The sequence below is a fragment of the Ursus maritimus genome, unplaced genomic scaffold, assembly GCF_017311325.1.
Source record: "Ursus maritimus isolate PB19 unplaced genomic scaffold, ASM1731132v1 scaffold_30, whole genome shotgun sequence".
Lineage (NCBI taxonomy): Eukaryota > Metazoa > Chordata > Mammalia > Carnivora > Ursidae > Ursus > Ursus maritimus.
Window position 1 is genome coordinate 2,589,214 of NW_024425564.1, and position 17,954 is coordinate 2,607,167.

General features: G+C 42.8%; 1 protein-coding gene across 3 annotated transcripts in view; it reads right to left on the reverse strand.

Moving 5' to 3' along the window:
• Positions 1-467: 467 nt before the first annotated feature.
• Positions 468-17,954, reverse strand: part of MAPK14 (mitogen-activated protein kinase 14) — a 72,108-nt gene continuing 54,621 nt past the window's right edge. Inside the window, exons 9-12 of one of the 3 annotated variants that reach the window (XM_040644699.1) lie at positions 9,354-9,433; positions 6,937-7,015; positions 3,663-3,836; positions 468-2,853 (exon numbers count right to left, since the gene is read on the reverse strand). In XM_040644699.1, the coding sequence (XP_040500633.1) occupies positions 2,786-2,853; positions 3,663-3,836; positions 6,937-7,015; positions 9,354-9,433 (401 nt within the window). In that variant the 3' untranslated portion in view covers positions 468-2,785. Of the gene's footprint in view, positions 2,854-3,662; positions 3,837-6,936; positions 7,016-9,353; positions 9,434-13,318; positions 13,399-17,954 lie in introns of those variants that run through there. The other 2 variants (XM_008693395.2, XM_040644700.1) reach the window with 2 other exon arrangements.

Consider the following 17,954-nt stretch of genomic DNA (forward strand, 5'->3'; position numbering starts at 1 on the left):
GTGGTTGTGTTCCAATAAAACTTTATTTATAGACATTGAAATTTGAATTTTACATTATTTTTCACACACTACAAAAATACTGTCCTTTCGATGTCAGCCATTTGAAAATGTAAAAACCATTTTTAGCGGACTCTACAAAAACAGATGGTGGACTGGATCTCGCTCTTGAGCCACAGTTTGCTGACCCCTGTCCCAGGCCACTCTGACACCCAAGTATAGTAATCCTCTGCCTGCCATGTTATAGCTTATTTGCTATTTGCTCTGCCCATCTACATCTCAGTTCTGCTTCACCATAACGTGTACAACTAAGGAGCTCTGTTAAAGTGTTTTCTAAATTTTAGGAGTAAATATTAAGATCTATCAGAAACATATGCCAGGCCGCAACTGAAAGAACATCGATATAATGCCATATTGTACACTAAATAAAAACAATCAACATAAAAATACAATAAATTTGAGAAACTCGCTAAATTTGAAAAATAGGCTTTATTTTAACCAGTGGTATTGTATGACATCCTACAGGGCATAACTGATTACAGCCAAGTTCATGAATACAAATAAAATAGCAGTTTCCCTCATTCTCTCTTTGCTTTCTGTTCAGAGAAATCAGGAGATGGGAGCATGGTGCTCAGAAACCAAGGAACTCTTCCATCGGCTCCGGCTGAGTCCAGGCTCCTGGAACATTCAGCCTCCTAATGCATATACAATCACATGTGCAAAGACCTTTATGAGAAAATATTCAGAGCAGTATTTCTGTAGGAAATCACACTAGCATTTACAGCCAGACATGGCTGATAAAATTCATCTTGCTGTGGATTGCGAGGATTTGAACTGCATGTAAAGGAGATGAGGCCTTTGCGTTCATTTTCCTTTAAAGAGGGGGAGAGTCCCAGGTGAGGTGCCGTCGCCGTCAGCCTGCCTCCTTCCTTCTTGCTCCAGCGGACTCAGGGGTCCTACCCTGTCCCTCCAGAGCGCATGTACCACTGCGCTGTGACAGAGAAATGGATACACCTTGTCCCAAATACAAGATTCTGTCACACAGCCAACAGTGGAAGTGGCTTTGTACTTTCTTATTTCACAAGAGGTTTAAATACATGGGCCCTTAAGTAGCACGAGACACTTGCAATTCAGAAAATTATGAAAACAACTCTTCTCCACCCCTGAGGATATTTCATCTTTATAAAGTTGAAAATACAAAATATTAGAATAATTTGCCCTTTCTCCCCATCAAAAGGAATCACATTCTCAAAGGATTCCTGCAATATACAAAATTCTGAAACAAAATTTATTTCTCCCCAAACCAAGACCAAAAAGTCAATGTTAAGCTGCCAAGAAGACCCTCTTCCAAAGAAGGGTGGAAAAGACACCTCGTTACTTTTTAATAACCATGTTTAGGCAAAGATAGCAAAAGGAGTTTCTGGCCTCATGAGCTTTTATTGTTCACTTCGATTTTCAGCATTTCTTAGCACTGGCTATTGGGAGTGAAGAGAACAATTGTTTTTCAAAGTCGGAGATATTCCCGGGAAAAAGCCCTGATCTTTCCCGTGTCGACTCCCCCAAAATAGTCTGTGGAAAACCAGATGGCAAGAATGAAAATGCTATACACCCATCTGTTCCATTTCTTCATAGTTTTCACATCAAAAGCACCTGGAGTATCAATTGTGTTCAACACAAAATAGCACTGGGGCCGGAGAGAGGGTGATGTCACCTGCCCGCGGCATCAGCCGAGGTGATGTGGGCTCTGAACTACCCAAGAAGTCTTCACTGGCAAACCTGCCTGGCACCAGGGCCTCCCGAAGGAACAGACAAGCAGCTGTGCATGCTCAAATAGCAAGACGTGCAAAACACATCGTCACTCTGCTGGGAATAAAGAGCACACGGGAAGTACACTGACAGCAAGAACCGGCTTCTGCCTGCTGGGGCTAATACGCAAGAGACCTCGGCGCTGCACGTGGGGGGCCGGGGGGCGAGCAGAGAGAGGGCATCCCCTGGGGCGGGAGGGCGAGAGAGAGGCACACACACGCATGCGCACACACGCACACACGAGGCCTCCGAGGGCTCGCTGGTTACTTCCGGTTCGCAGGGGCCGTCTGACAACCCGACTGCTTGCCTGGCTCAGCACTCCGTCTGCCGCGCTGAACTAGCTACACTTGCTTCTCTCCCCTTAAGGCACAAGCATATTTACAGTTTCGGACATACCTGCTGAGGTCTGAGAATCAGCCTAAGCAAATCAACCACGGACTAGTGCACAGAAGCCAGTTGGTCCTTTTTGGCTGCGCGCCGTCGCTGAGGGACGGCTTCTGAAGCAACCAGAAAGTGCGAGCCCTCCCTCTGTGCCACTATGGGACGCAGGCGAGCCCCCCGCCCCCCAAGGCAGGGCCCTGGGAGACGCCAAAATGGCAAAGCATGACTGGGATCTGGGCCGTTGACTATTTTTTCCTTTGCGTGTAACAAGCCCTAACGAGATGGCAGCTCTTCGTGCCCGAGCGGACTCACAGCGAGCAAGCAGAGGCTGCCGCGGAGCTCCTGTGACTTCACGTAGTCACTGTGACCCTAGTTTGCTCCTATTCTCTTGCCCTCCCACAAAGACAGACACACACATGCACACGCACAGGAGCACACACATACACACATACGCACACACGCGCGCGCACACACACACACACCCCTTCCACCATGGAGGAAATCTTTGCAACAAGAGGCACTTGAATGATATTTGGAGAGTTCCCATGAAAAGGCCTTCCCCTCACAGTGAAGTGGGATGAACAAAACAGAAACCAGATGCTCAGGATTCCATCTCTTCTTGGTCAAGGGGTGGTGGCACAAAGCTGATGACTTCATCGTAGGTCAGGCCTAAAAATTGGGAAGGAAAGATAGGATAGGAGAGTTCAGACCATTCTCTTCGCTGGCAGGCACTCTAACTTCTAAGCTCAAGGTCCTTCCCTCCCGTCCAGGCTAGTGGTTTGATGGACTTCAAATAACCGCCTCATGTGTGACACCCCAAAGGAACATGTGATTACACAGAAGTTCAAGGATATACAAAAAAGAACTATTTTTACTTATTTGTTTCATTCAGCAGCGCCTCCTTTTTAAAACTCTGGAGAACGTGCTCAAGAAAAACAGAGCCCTTCTACAAGCTGCAGCAACAGATAATTCTGGCTTTGGGGATCTCCCTGGAGTTCTGAATGTGTGTTTCATGGAAAAAATTTGAAGTTGGACATAGAGGAGACATAGGTTCCATTTCTGGCTGTGTCCCTAACTAGGTCTAAGGTTAACACACAAGAAATAAACTATCAATTGTAAAACTGTAATTCTAGAGTTCTATCAACTATAAAACTATAAAAATACCTTATTCCCTACTTAGACAGATGGTGTAAATGCAGATTCTGAGAACCTCGAAGCTCTAGACAGATGTAGGGAAGTGTGTGCAAAATCAGACCAGACATAAGCACCTCAGAGGTCCAGAGTGTCCTCATCTATGGCAGACAGTTTCTATCAGAGGAACATATCCATTCTGCACAGAGACACTAGTTACCAGCTTTAACAAGTTGGTTATAACCAGAAATTCTATTTTCCCATAGCTTTTGGTTAGTGGCTCACCTAAGAAAGATTTTTAAATCTAAGTCCTCACACTAGATGTTAGACCTGCTCTTAGGACTTACTTTTCCATTCATCTATAAGGAGGTCCCTGCTTTCAAAGGACTGATCGTAAGGATCAGCCACTGGTTCATCATCAGGATCGTGGTACTGAGCAAAGTAGGCGTGTGCGAGCGCTTGGGCTGCCGTAATTCTCTTGTCTGAGTCCAATACAAGCATCTTCTCCAGCAAGTCGACAGCTTTCAGTCCCACGGATTGGAAGGAAAAAAAGTTTTTAACAAGTTAGCAAAAAATTAGACCTTATTAAGCAAACACACGGTTTTGAGTCTTCATACTGAACAAAGAATTCTCCTCCCATGTGTCTGCTAGGAAACATTATCCCTTTTCTTGTGTGTGTGTGTGTGTGTGTGTGTGTGCGTGTGTGTATGGATGTGTTTTGTATTAAGAATACATTACTAAAGAGGAAGTTTTAAAAATAACTGAGACTCTGTTTGAACAAGCTTTTGCGGAACACCAATGTCAAACTGCTACCACAGAGTCAAACGGTGTCAAAAGGAAAGCCTAGGGGCGCCTGGGGGGCTCAGTTGGTTGGGCATCTGCCTTCGGCTCGGGTCATGGTCCCAGGGTCCTGGGATCCAGCTGGGGTGGGACTCTCGCTCAGCAGGGAGTCTGCTTCTCCCTCTCCTTCTGCCCCTCCCCCCACTCACGCTCACTCTCTCTCAAACAAATGGATAAAATCTTAAAAAAAAAAAGAAAATCCTATAACCAAAGTAATCTAAAAAAGGTAAGCAGGGTGGTTTTTAAATTTTTTTTTACTTTTTTTTGCCTCCCTGTGCTGTTTATTTACTAACATAAGGCAATGAATATTCATCAAATGGATCTTCCGACAATGAACAAATTGAGGGTTTTACATGGTGTGTGGGCAAGACATCTGGATAAAAGAAATATAAAGTTTTCACTATGAAAAATTTCAATATCCAAAACAAGAGTACAGTGAATACTCCTATGCCCACCACCCATATCCAACTATTAACATTATTTATTTCTCTCTCTCTCTCTCTAACTGCATTTTTTGCTGGGCCATTTTAAAATAGAATGATAGACATGTCACTTTATCCCTAAATATTTCAGCATAAAGACATCTTTCTATATAATCACAAAACCATCATATCTGACAACTAAATTTAAATTCTCAAAAATCATCTAAAGTCCAGTTTATGTTAAAATGTCTCCAATTATCCCAAAGTTGTCTTTTATACCTGGTTTGTTCAAACCAGGGACCAATTAACGGCCACACACTGCATCTGATTGGATTTCCTAGGGTGAAAAGTACTATGTCCTAATAACCAAACCTTGAAGAGGAATAAGGTTTAGGGATAAGGAAAAGACTCCTCTAAGATCTTGACACAGAAACACACACACTGTATCAAAGGGCAATTCAAGTTTTAATTCATGTTTTGAGAGTAAGAGTCAAACATGAAGTCGGTGACTGACAAAATACAGCTGTCATTATTTACATCGTTGGTGTGTTCCTGCTCAGTTAATATGCTGGGCACAAGTTCATGGTCAGTAACACCATGTTCTGTCTGCAGGAAGAAACTCTTTGTATGACGTCACTGTTTGGCAGTGAGCTATTAGGCATGTTTAAATTCTGAGAACTGCAGTGCTGAGCACCAGATGGCCCAAAGCCTCCATTCAACTCATTGGCAGTCTGTATTGCTAAGTGGTATCCAGTTCTTTTGAATGTTTAAATGTCATGATTCCAGAGAAGGATGGATGTGACCTAAATAAGCTGCTGGGACACACACGTACACCCCCCCCCCCAAGAATAATGAGTTAACAAATCTCTTGGAGTTGGCTAACAGGAAGCCAAACAGTGAGCACTGCCAGGTCTGAAACATGAACTGGTATGATGAAAATACATTCGGAACAGAATGACAGACAAGAAGGCTACCAGCATACAGCATGATTGCATACAGCATGATTTCCCAACATCCTAGAGTATCTACGACTCAAACAGAGCTTGTCACAGATCCTTGAACTAGATAACAGATTTCAAATAAATCCTATAAAGCCAATGCGAGCACACCGGGGCAGATGCGAACCTGGAACAACTGCATAACATTCTGTATACACCCCTGATGAGTTTGTGGACTCATTTTTGGGTGTGAGGGTGGCCCAGCTGAGATCTGGCCTACTTACAATCTCCAAGGCTGACACAGACACCCAGGACTGCTCAACATTTGAAAAAATGCGATTGTAAGAATTCTCACAGTTACACTGAAATCACTCTCAACGATCACTGTGGACGAAGTACTTAAAAAGGGAAAACCACTTGGCTTTCACGACAACTTCTGAAGAGGGCATCGTGACTACCAGCTCTCAAGGGTAAAGCTAAACCTACAGCACAGCTGTTGGGACCGAGCAGAGGGATGACCCACTGAGAGGTTTTAAAACATGCCAATATAACACAATCTTCAGGAAAGTGAGAAGGTTGATTATACTACCTATCATCGTAGCCTGGCTCCCCTCCCTGTCTCACGGGAAGGCCCGATCTGATTTTTCTGTGTCTGCTGTTAAATGGCACGGTCTACTGCACAATCCTTGAATCAGGGAAGTAGGGTCTCAGGTAATGCCACTTCTAGGGGCCGACCAAAGCACATATTAGCCCCTAACTTTAAGGAATAAATCAACTCCCTTTTTAGCCAAGGCAGTACATATCCTGCAGCTACCACTGTCACAGCCCTCTGCCGAGGATCCTGGAAGTGATGGTGGCAGGAAGGAATACGGAGCCATTCCTTAGAGTCTGAGGTGGCAGATTCGTTCCACAACTGTCCCTGGGGGGCAGAAGAAGAGGAGAAAGGAAAGGTGCACGAAGACGGCAGGATCTGTGGCACTGGGAAGCTACAGGCAGTGCAGGGCACACTGCAGGGAGCTCCTGGGGGTTCCTCTAAACACCCATCTGTGCTTCGGTTGTTTTTGCCCTTGGCTTGGGATACCACAAAACAGCAGCAGCTGTGAAATCCTAGGCTTTCCTCTGTACCTCCTTCTTCCTGTGCCCCTCGATCTTTTCTCCCAACATCCCCACTACTTGCTCTCCTTTCTTCACCATACAAGCCCACTTCCTCCACCAAATTCTAGGATCATATAAATATATAAGCATATTATGTGGTTAAAAAAACCCGACAATACAAATATAGGTAACAAATGGCATTACTTACCACCTTCCAGGATTTAATTAATGGCACCCTATCTAATCAAAAGTTAAACTCTTCTTAAATCCCCAATTTATATCATTAATAATTCAATATTCATGAGGTGAGGCTATGATCAACTTACCCAAGGGATTGGCACCAATAAATACATTTGCAAAGTTCATTTTCGGCATCTGGGTCAAAGACTGAATGTAATTTCTTGCCTGTAAAAATAAAAGGTTTTCAAAATGGCTTTGTTCAATGATGTTACCGCTCCCAGAGAGTTTCAGTCCTGCCAAGGAGCAAGTGTTAACTGACAAAGTCTGCTAGCTTCCATGTTTACGACGGTCTTTGATATTCCGTTAGGAGATTTCTCTCTTACTGCCATCCTAACTTCCTTATGTGTGGTCAGCACTTTTGTTTATTCTGGCGATCTCTTACGATCACATTTCAAGAGAACGAGAATGCTAAGCAATTAAGTTCCCTTTTATTAGCTTTCTGATGAAAGGATCAGAAGTTAAAAAAAAAAAAAAATGAAGCCAAGATATCTAAAAAAATCCCCCTTCTGAGACAGCCTTCCTAGAAAGCTAAAGTTAGCATAGGGATTGGTACTCCCAGAGAGTCTAGGACCAGTAGTCTTCTGGCGGCGCTGATCCTAGTTTATAAAAAGGGTATCAATGTGAAACCTTGCTAACAAAGTAATCTTGGTAATAAGAAAGCAAACATAAGCTTAGTATATTATTCTAAAAGTCCTGAACACATTTTTTAAATACTAAAGCAATTTAATAAGAGTGACGAAGAACAGTGGATTATAAGTTACATGGCCTGTGCAGAAATCTTTCCCCTACCACTTAGAAGCTACGTCTTCTTACGCAAGTCTCAACTAACACATCAGTGACCTCATCTGCAAAATATAAGTATTAGATATTAGTATTTGGCTTGCCTGTATCGTATGGTTATTGTGATATTCAAATAAGATAAAGCTCACGAGAGAGCTTCAAACTAAAATTCTGACACAAACAACATTACCAATATAATAGTTGTTGTAAGTTTGGTCCCTATCGTAGAACATGCTTGAGTTTGAATCTTGACTTCATCACTTTGGGCAAGTGACTTGTTCTCTTTAAGGCTTGAGTTCCTCTTCTATAAAATGAGATTAACAATGCCTACCTCACAGGGCAGCAGTGAGGACTGCAGGTGACCAACCAGCACTTCCTTGGCACAGGACTTGGTGCAGAGTGAGAACGCAACAGACGTTAGCTGCTCTCCCTGTTGCCTTTAGAAAGTTTGCTCTCACTCCCTAAGGGTGTTTCAACTTCACAATTTCTGAGATCCACTCAAAGGAACTTAAGGTGCCAAATACTTTTAAGGACTGATAGCTCTACCAAGGCAAAGCCAAAAACTGGTCTTGAGAATAATCATACAAATACTCATATAAATGTAACTCATAAATGTGTACTTCAGATATTAGGTATTACACTGTGTCTACGACCTTCCCTGTTTCAAAACATAAATCCCACTATCAGTCCATCTGAGTGGTTGAGATAAAATTTCTTTGGATCTATCTTAACCGCTTCTTGAAAATTCCTGTTTTAATACAGCTCAACAGTAAAAGTGTGTGTGTGTGTGTGTGTGTGTGTGTGTGTGTGTATGCACACACAAGCCTAGAAAAAGTTCTGGTTACTCGGGCAACTTCACCTTCTTAGTCACTGTATGTACAGCAAGCAGGAGAGGTCCACTGTGGTTGAGAATCTTTCCAATTTGAAAAGAAAGTTCTAGGAATTGAATATCTACATGTCTGTAGTCCCTTCCTACTCGAGCATGTAGATAAAAGGATGAAGGGAACACAGAGGTAAGAGACACCTGTCTCATGCAGAGAACAGTCATCGCTCTAATAAGATAGATAAACACTGCTGAGAAGGGCCTCTGTGATGCCAACCTGGCTCCCAAAAAGATTAAAGGCACCTTGGAAAGAAGCGCCCCAACCATCTCTGATACTAAAACTAGTGTTAGATTAAGTAGTAAGAACTGGTAAAGAAGACACCTAACCCTATATAAGCGTTCATATTTATTCCATATTATTTGTATATTTTCTTTTAAATGAAGTACTTATTAGTTTAGATATTTTATAGACTTTTTTTTTTTTTTTACCTTAAAGGAAGGATCCTCTTTTGGTCATTATAAAAAATCGATGACTAGGAAAGCATCCTAATGGCCCTCAGTTCAATACACTTCCAGCCTACAGTCATCAGATGCTAACGTACCCTAACTAGGAAAACACAACAGTCTCTTGCGCACTAAATTCATAAAACCCAAATATAAAACTAATATCATTTTCTGTTTACAAGCCTACAAATCATATTCTCAATCCAGAGGACTGGATGACATTTAATCCCAAACGTCAGCACCTGCCATAGCACAGAGGCAGTCATCACCTTAGTAGCCCTCCAGGCACATGCAAGCGCTCAGTGATACTAAAAACCGTGTTGGTTATACAGTGGCAACAAAATGCGAATGCGGCCTTCTGAATTGGATATCCCTATCCAGTCTGTTTGTTCTCACCTCATGGCTTGGCATCCTGTTAATGAGATAAGCAGGGGGGGTCCCCGTCAGACGCATAATCTGCTGAAGCTGGTTAATATCTTAGATGCCTAGTCAAGGGCATTGTTAAACATACAGTGCAAAAAAATAACTTCCAACTCAAGTTCTTAAGAAGGCCAAAAAAGCCACCCCAAAACGAACAAAAAACCCCACTCCCCACCCATCCCATCCACCCCAGGCCGGAGCCCAAGGCTGCATGTGAAAGCACACTTCTGTGGAATGGCGTGAGAGTTATTAGGCATGCAGCCGGTAACTGGCCATGCAGATACGGAAATAGCTTTCCTTTAGTTCTAGCATCATCTTTAACATTAAATATTTTAGGCTCCCTGGAAAGAGACAGCCCCTTGATCCAGGATGCCAGCCAGAGAACTGTTTTCAAGCACTGATGGCCAAAACCTGCTTGTTTGGGGGGTAAATGGAGATGATTCAGAAAATTTTGATTCAGCTTTGGACAAAACAAAATTTTCAATATATCCATTCAAGGAAGAGGTTAAATTTTCATGGCACAGGTTCTGGTAACTTTCCAAGGAACCACCCCTCCAAATGTAAGACATGGGTGGGTATGTGAGCTGATAAGTAATGCCAAGTTTCGAAGACATTAGTAGTGGTACATTTATAAAACATGCCACAAACACACAGTGGTGATGAAGAGGAGACATGGGGCAAAGTTAGAAGCTAATGGCAAAGATGAAATTGGCTGCTCATGGTATTACAGCAAGCCACAGTGATTTCCTCCACAAGTCTCTAGCAGGTGAACAGGCTGACTTCATTCAATAAACAGCCGGGAGGAAGTCTGCACAACGCTCTGCAAGGATCTGACAAGGGCGAAACTACTAGGTCTTCCATATGTACAAGCACATATGGGAACGGTACTCCAAACTTCTCTCTTCTTGCTGCCCCATCAACTTTAACACAATTCCCCCTCCTCCAAAATGTTACATGAACTGTTAGTTTATCATGTGTTCCTATTACAGGAGCAGTGATGGGATTTTTAAAATCAATGCAATTCAATAAAAATCTTACTATATTCCCTTTCTTCTTAAACTATTAATTCCCTCCTCCGGTTGTAGCGGCATCTTCAGTGAGCACCCTGGTCAGGCAATCACACTTCTTTGTGGCTTCCTTCAGTAATTCTTCACATTAACTCATCCTCTGAACTGAAATTCCCCAGTGGTCAGAGGACTACAAATACACGTTGAAGGCTGGCCGGCAGGAGAGAACTGGGACCATGGGCTCTATCCTGCCTTTCACACTCCTTACACCCACAGACAGAGGCCAGCAAATTCAAAGGTGGCATGAAGCCCTTTTAACATTCTCTCAACAAAGTTTAGATTTACCGTTAAACAAATTACGAAACAAACAGTACTTTGCATGCCAAGAAATACAACAAACGGGGCTCACTAAGTAAACCAGCGACAGCAGAATACCGGTTGGGTCTTAAAATCTTAGAATCCTGCCACCTCTCTCCTCTTTCTTGGGAACAATACTTGGCCTGTGCATTTTCTATTTTTGTCTCCTTTAGTCAAATAGGTCATTATATCCCCTTTCTGTCAGGACGTTAGGAAGAATATATTTCTAGAGAAAAATGGGAGTCACTGAAAGGGGTTTTACTTTCTTAATATGATTTTTTGTCCCTTCGCTGATTACTATAGGTACTGGGTCACTTACCAAAACAGTCCTCTCTCCTTTAGCTGCCAGGACTTATTTATCCCCTTTCTCACAGCATATCCCAACTTGCTCTCAATCAGCCCATTTATTATCGCATTTTCTTACAATGTCCTACTATTACCCTACTACTTTTCAGGAGTAATGAAAACAGCTATTTGATTTCTTTCATTACGTTCCTTCACTAATGAATTTTTCTTTCAATTTTTAAAATCCTTAAGCAATTTTACTCACCTGGCTTTGTTATTTACGCACCATGTGTCCCAAACACATCATATGCTTTTAAGATAAACCAGTACTTGGGCAGTATTACTAACATCAATTTAAACCCCTTTTATCCACTTGCCATAACCATGTAGGAAAAACAAAAAAAAAACCTTTCTTATTCCTATACTCAATACAATATTACGGGGTCATGTTCTATATTCCGGTAGTCCATTTTATCATGCCCAACTCTAGAGCTATTTAAATGTATGATGGCCCCTATTTCACGTACGGTGAAGACATCCCATTGTTGAGTTGGGCACTTGATGTTGTTTCTTTCTTAAAAATAAATGATGGATTAATAATAGGTAAACACTGTATTACCCATGCCTTTTCTTTTAGAAATTCTTGTGACTAACAGCACATACCTATAAGGCAGATGGATGGGTGTGGGAGAGGGGACTGAGAAAGAGCTCCTAGTGGCTATTCCCAGACAGGGAATGAATTTACTATCTTAGTCTCATTAGCACTATTGGTAAATAAACTTCCTCCCACCCCCACTCCCTTGCCTCCATGTCTTCTGTATTACCAGTCTAAGCACATGCATTTAAAACAAGAAAGCACCATCCTTTCTAAGCAGCATTCCTTATCTTCTTTGATTCACTCTCTCCAGCTTCTGCATTTCATAAAGCAAAAGAAAATACTCCTTTGGATTGACACGGTGGTCAGTAACTCTGACAGTGACTTTCAAAATAGTGTGCAATCGCATGAGATTAAAGTTTAGAGATCATGTTATCAGAACATCTGAGATCTACACTCAGCTCTGCCAAGTGACTCAGTGCATGACTCAGGCAAGTCACAGTTTTTTTGTGCTTTTCCTTCTTCATCTTAAATAAATAAATGAAACAAAATAATAGAGCCAGCACAGTCTCTTACAACCCTCAGAGTGGAAATTCATAAATACACTGGGCTTTCTGGTCTTTTAATGGAATGTACCAGAAACATATCAGATGACAGTATTCTTTATTTTATAAGGGAGATGATGAACCATTCAAACTCACCTGCTTCGGCCTGCCTCAAGCCACCCAGCAGTCCTTCCAACTGGGCAAAGGGACCCCTTCAGTCGGAATGCTGGGAGGAGAATTCAAGAAGGCACCACTGGAGCTTGGCTCCACAGTTCTTTTTCCCTTTTAGTCAACTGCCTGGCAGCAGACAAAGGGGAAAAGGGAGCAAGGCCGAGCTTTCGTGATTTCTCTCCTGTCTCTGGCCCCAGAAAATGACCAACAGCAGGAAATTGGAGCCAAAGTAAGCCAGAGTCACATTCCCATGGCTTCTCTCTAAATCCCTGCTTAGAGGCAGGAAAGCATTAGCTCCAAAGCTTTTTCTCAGGTTATTCGACTTGTCATTACAAAGGCAGGCTGTGGGAGGAAGGATTTACAAGGCTACTCCAGTGGACGTGAGGTATCCTGGTCTGCAGACAGGGTGCAGAGGTGCCCCCGTAGGGAATAGACAACTTCTACAAGATGTGTGAGTTGTCTATTCCAAAACAGTAAAAAGCAGTAACTTCTGGAAAGGGGCAGTAGTAGCGTGGACACAATGCACATTTCATTCTTGTAGTGAAGCTCGACTAATGCGTGGTAAAGCTCATGCTCTGAGAACAAGCACTAACCAAAAAATAAAAAGAACTCAAGTATATGTGAAACTTCTGAGAAAGATGATGTCAGGGCTTGATAACAGAGACATATTTTCCTTTAATCTCTTGGAATGAGTTAGACTCTCAAATCATTTACTGGGATACTACTGCCCAATTCAAGCTCTCGTGATTTAAGCACATACTCCAACAGAGAACAAAACACACTCATGCATGGGGGCAGATGAGTGCACGTGTACACACACACACACACACACGCACACGCACACCCACCCCTCATCCTGGAAGTCAGCACAAAGGGGCACACATGCTTACAAACATACCCGGGGCAAAGTACAGACTGATGGAAGGCAAGTGGCAGAGGCTCCCAACAGGGCAGATAATTACAATCAAAGCATCAACTCACAGACTCTGAAGAGATTTTCTTCAAAAGATCAGCCCCTGGGGTTCCAACGAGTCTTAAAATGAGCTTCAACTGATCAATATCTAATGGTGGACTATAAAGGAAAATGTTGGGACAAAATAAAAATAAAAAACAAACAACAAACAAAACAAAACAAAATACCCCCCAAATTAAATTAAACAAAAATGAAAAACCCAAACCAGGCCAAAACGGTGAACTCATCTAGATCAAGGCTTCTGCGGGACGGTCACTCCAAGTAGAACATGCTCCCCCTGTACAAAGACTCAGAATGCTGCCGCACACGTATCCAATTCAGATTCACTTGCGTTCTGTCAACATCACTCAGCAGTAAAGCGAAGTGACCGGAGCTGGGTACTCAGCTGCCAAAGACAGCAGGTGAGAACACAAGGGCTTCCCTCAGCCCACGCTACCCCCTCGCCTTCCACCGACGCATCAGTAGCAGTTAAGCGAAGAGCACTGGTAAGCAGAGCGCTACAGATAAGAAAAAAGCAGCAGAGCAGAGGAGCGAGGGCTAGGCAAGGCCACCTGTGAATATTCCCCGAAAGCCTTCACCTAAGGAGCTTGTGACACGACAGGAGCCTTTGCCCATCCCAGAGTCTAACCACTCGAGTGAGCCCTCTAGAAAACCTCTCCCTCTACGTGGCCGCCGCAGGCAGAGCAGAGCGGTGAGTGACAGTCGGCCAGCAGAGGGCCCCACTCGCCCACTGCAGCGGCTCGTTCCTCAGGAGCGCCACAATGAAGCAGAGCAGAGAGGCTTCCACCTCACAAAGGCAGTGACAAACCTCACACGTCCCAGAGGCTCTGAACAATAGGCTACAACGTCCAAACCTTTATTCTGGTAGCCAACTCTTCCATGCACACTCAGGATGTCTGTGCACGTATTAACCAGAAGCCAAAAACTTTTCATTTGTTCTTACTGCCTTTAGCCTTGCCTAAAGAGGAAGTTAAAAGGGGAGAGAAAAAAAATCATATAAAACAGCTTTTAATATCCTCTATGAAAATGTGAGTAGCGTATCTCCATGTCTATACTGACATTCAGGGAAAAAGGAAGGGAGGAGGACTGTCTTGTGATGCCTGTCACAAATCCTGTCAGGTTTTTCGCCTATTAGGTCCTTCTCAACTTCAGGTCTCAGCTTAAACTTCACTTCCTCGGAAAGGCCTCCCCGACACCCTAAATAAGGAAGCCCCCTCTTCCCTGTATTCTCTGCCTCAACACAATGCTGGCAAACATCGAAGTGCTTATCACAATCTGGAGTTACTTTGTTTGCTGTCTGTCACGTCTACGGACCCGTAGCTCCGTGAGGGCAGGGGCCACCCTGGCTGTTCCCGCCACCTATCCCCAGCGCTTAGCCTGCCACCTGCTACGTGGTGGGCAGTCAAAAGACTTGAGGAGAAGGTCGAGCAGGATGGAAAGGAGGATGGAAGAAAAGACTTCTGCTTATGACTACACATCTAAAGGTGATGTGGTGTGACGTAACAATAATGGCCTCTGCGAACCATAGTTGCCTAAGTTACAGGAATTACTTATGCAATATCACTGGCATCTTGCCCTGTTCTCTTGTTTTCCCCCAGATACGAAACTGACTTAAATGGAAGAAAATTCTAGACAGGAGTCAGCAAAACTCAGCCTGCTGCCTGTTTTGAAAATAAAGTTTTATTGGCACACAGCCACGCCCGTTCTTTCATGTGCTGCTTTCACCCTACACAGCAGAACTGAGTAGTTACAACAGAAACCACAGGGTCCCCAAACTCTTATTTGGCTCTTTAAGAAAAGATTTGTGAAACCCCATCCTTGACCCAAACAACTTGTGTTCTATAGAAAACAAGGATAAATTAGAAACAAGTCCACACACAAACTATTTCTAAATTAAGAATAGTAGAGAATATTGTCATCTGCAAATGGCAAGAATCAATGTGTTCTGGAGGTTAAAGTTTCAATACTGGTTCTTAGTTCAAAGTGTTGACAAGAAAAAAAATCTAAAGCATGCATTAATGGGGACGGAGTGGGGAAGGTGGATGATTACTGTCTTGCTCTAAAATAATCAAATTAACTATACAACAATAGAATTTAGTACAAGATCCCCTCTGCCCATTTAAAATTATTCAATTTACAAGTATTAAGTCTCCTCACATGCTTCAGGAACAAATTTAAGTGGGTAGCTATCCCACATCACAAAACATATCATATATGAAAACCAACTAGACTCCTTCAACTCTCAAACAAGTTTTACAATATACGCATTAAAAACCAGTCTCTAGAAATAAAGCTGTTGAGATTGGTACTCTCATTTAAGATACTCCTGACTACTGAAATGAGGGTCAAGGTTTACACTCCCTCCGGGACGACAGAAGACTCTGGGCTGTTTCTTTACTGCCCTCACTTCACTTCAACATACCTAAAGAGTATGCCACCCCCACTACTCACAGTGCTCCCTGGAGCAAAGAGTTGGGGGACCCCGTGTCTCTCTCCTGCTTCTGCCAGTATGAAACAATCACAGGTCTGAAGAATAAAGCCCCAATTCCTCAGCGCCTCAAGGCCCTCCCTGATTTGGCACCAAGCTTCTCGCTTCTTTTCTGACTCTGCCTCAGACTATGGCTCCTTGATGTACTCAATGCCTCAGTGCACACCAAATATTCTAGGCACTGCTCAGCTTCCAGCTTCTTATTTCTCCAAGTCATAAACAGAAAAACCTTCCACTCTCCCCTCCCACCAAGTCTTCTTCTTATTTATTCTTCAAAGTCCTACTCAAACAAGGACTCTGCCATGAAGTCTTTCCGGATATCTTAGGTTCAAATTAATCTCTACTTCTTCTCAATAATTCACTTTATACCTTTATTATAGCATTTTTATCACTGTCTTATTTTATAATTAGAGAGCAGACATTTGTCCCAGTAACTCCTATAACTCACTTCCACTGAGTATGATCACTGTTTTTCGGAACAGCTGCTACTTTATCTCTAGCACCTTCCACAGAGTAGTTTGATAAATATTGGTTGGCTGGAAAAGACTTGCTGTAATATGCTTTTTAACTCAGCTCCACCCCCTGCCTTGTCCTCAAAACCTATAATGACCACACTCTATGGAAAATCTAAATACAAAAAACAGTTAAGAAAAGTTGTTTCAGGGGCGCCTGGGTGGCACAGTCGTTAAGCGTCTGCCTTCGGCTCAGGGCGTGATCCCGGCGTTATGGGATCGAGCCCCACATCAGGCTCCTCCGCTATGAGCCTGCTTCTTCCTCTTCCACTCCCCCTGCTTGTGTTCCCTCTCTCGCTGGCTGTCTCTATCTCTGTCAAATAAATAAATAAAAAAATCTTAAAAAAAAAAAGAAAAGTTGTTTCATTTAGTATCAGGCTTAACAAAGTTTTTGAACACTCCATCTGAAGTGTGTACCATAGAAAACATACAGACATGGTGCCATGAGTGCGTTAAGGGCTGTGGACAAAGAGAGTCGCTACAGCAGGATAGCCAATATGTAGATTAGTAAACACACAATGCAAGATAAAAATCTACTTCGTAGCTAAAAGCACTTGCACGAAGGAAGTCAAAGCATGCAGACCTCGGAAGAAATCACCATAGGTTTTCCAAGAACTGGCAAATCCATCGAAATACAGGTCAGTCTTCCAATAGTACCAGCTACTGTAAGGCCATTACAATTTGTCCAGGCAGTTAAGGCCAGAAGGCGCTTCAAGTAGCTACATAAGCAGAGCAAAGCACAATTTACCACATTATGACAATTAGTTATTTCCACAAGTCATCCTTCATAACTAGTTGAACCCTTTTTTTTTTCCCAGATAGAAGAAATTTTTACTATTAGGTAAAAACGCACTTTACTGGTCATAATCAAATTGTCAAAATTTAAATCCTAGATCTGGTTCTTTCTAAAACAACCACTGAGACCTAAGATAATTCTTTTCGGTTCTCTGTAACAAAAGTAAAAGGTAGAACAAACAGTTAAGGAAATCAACTTAAGGGTACTAGGGTAATTACAGAAAATAAGAGAGGAATATTCTCTTCACTTCTAAGTGTTCTAGGCAACTCCAAGAAAGCATCCACAGGCCAGAGAGTTGAAGACGAGGAAGAGGACCAGTGGCAGGACCTCCCTGATGCTACTGCTGCGTGTGAGCCACAGTTTTCAATGTGACAAAACCCATATGGACAAAGCCAGAACATCAGTGTTTGGAGGGTAGGAGATCCTCCTGGTGACAGGATGGACTAGAAGAAGACTTAACCTACTTTCTTCTCTTCCTGGTTGTCAAAATAGTAATTTTCACTGTCACATACACAAAAATTCTTAAGGTACTCTAAGTTTGTGGACACACATGAAAATTCCAACCTTTTCTGGGAAAAAAAATTTCTATGTTTTCAAGTTGGGAGAAGAAAAGGCAATTAATCTAGTGAAATATTTTTCTTCTTCAACATTTATTAGGACACTTGCTTTTAGTGTCTGAAGTAAAACTGCTTTTTAAAATGAGAGAGAACAGGGGCGCCTGGGTGGCTCAATTGGTTGAGTGCCAACTCTTGGTTTTGGCTCAGGTCATGATCTCAGGGTCTTGAGATCAAGCCCTGAGTCAGGCTCTATGCTGGGCAGGGAGTCTACTTGAGATTCTCTCTCTCCCT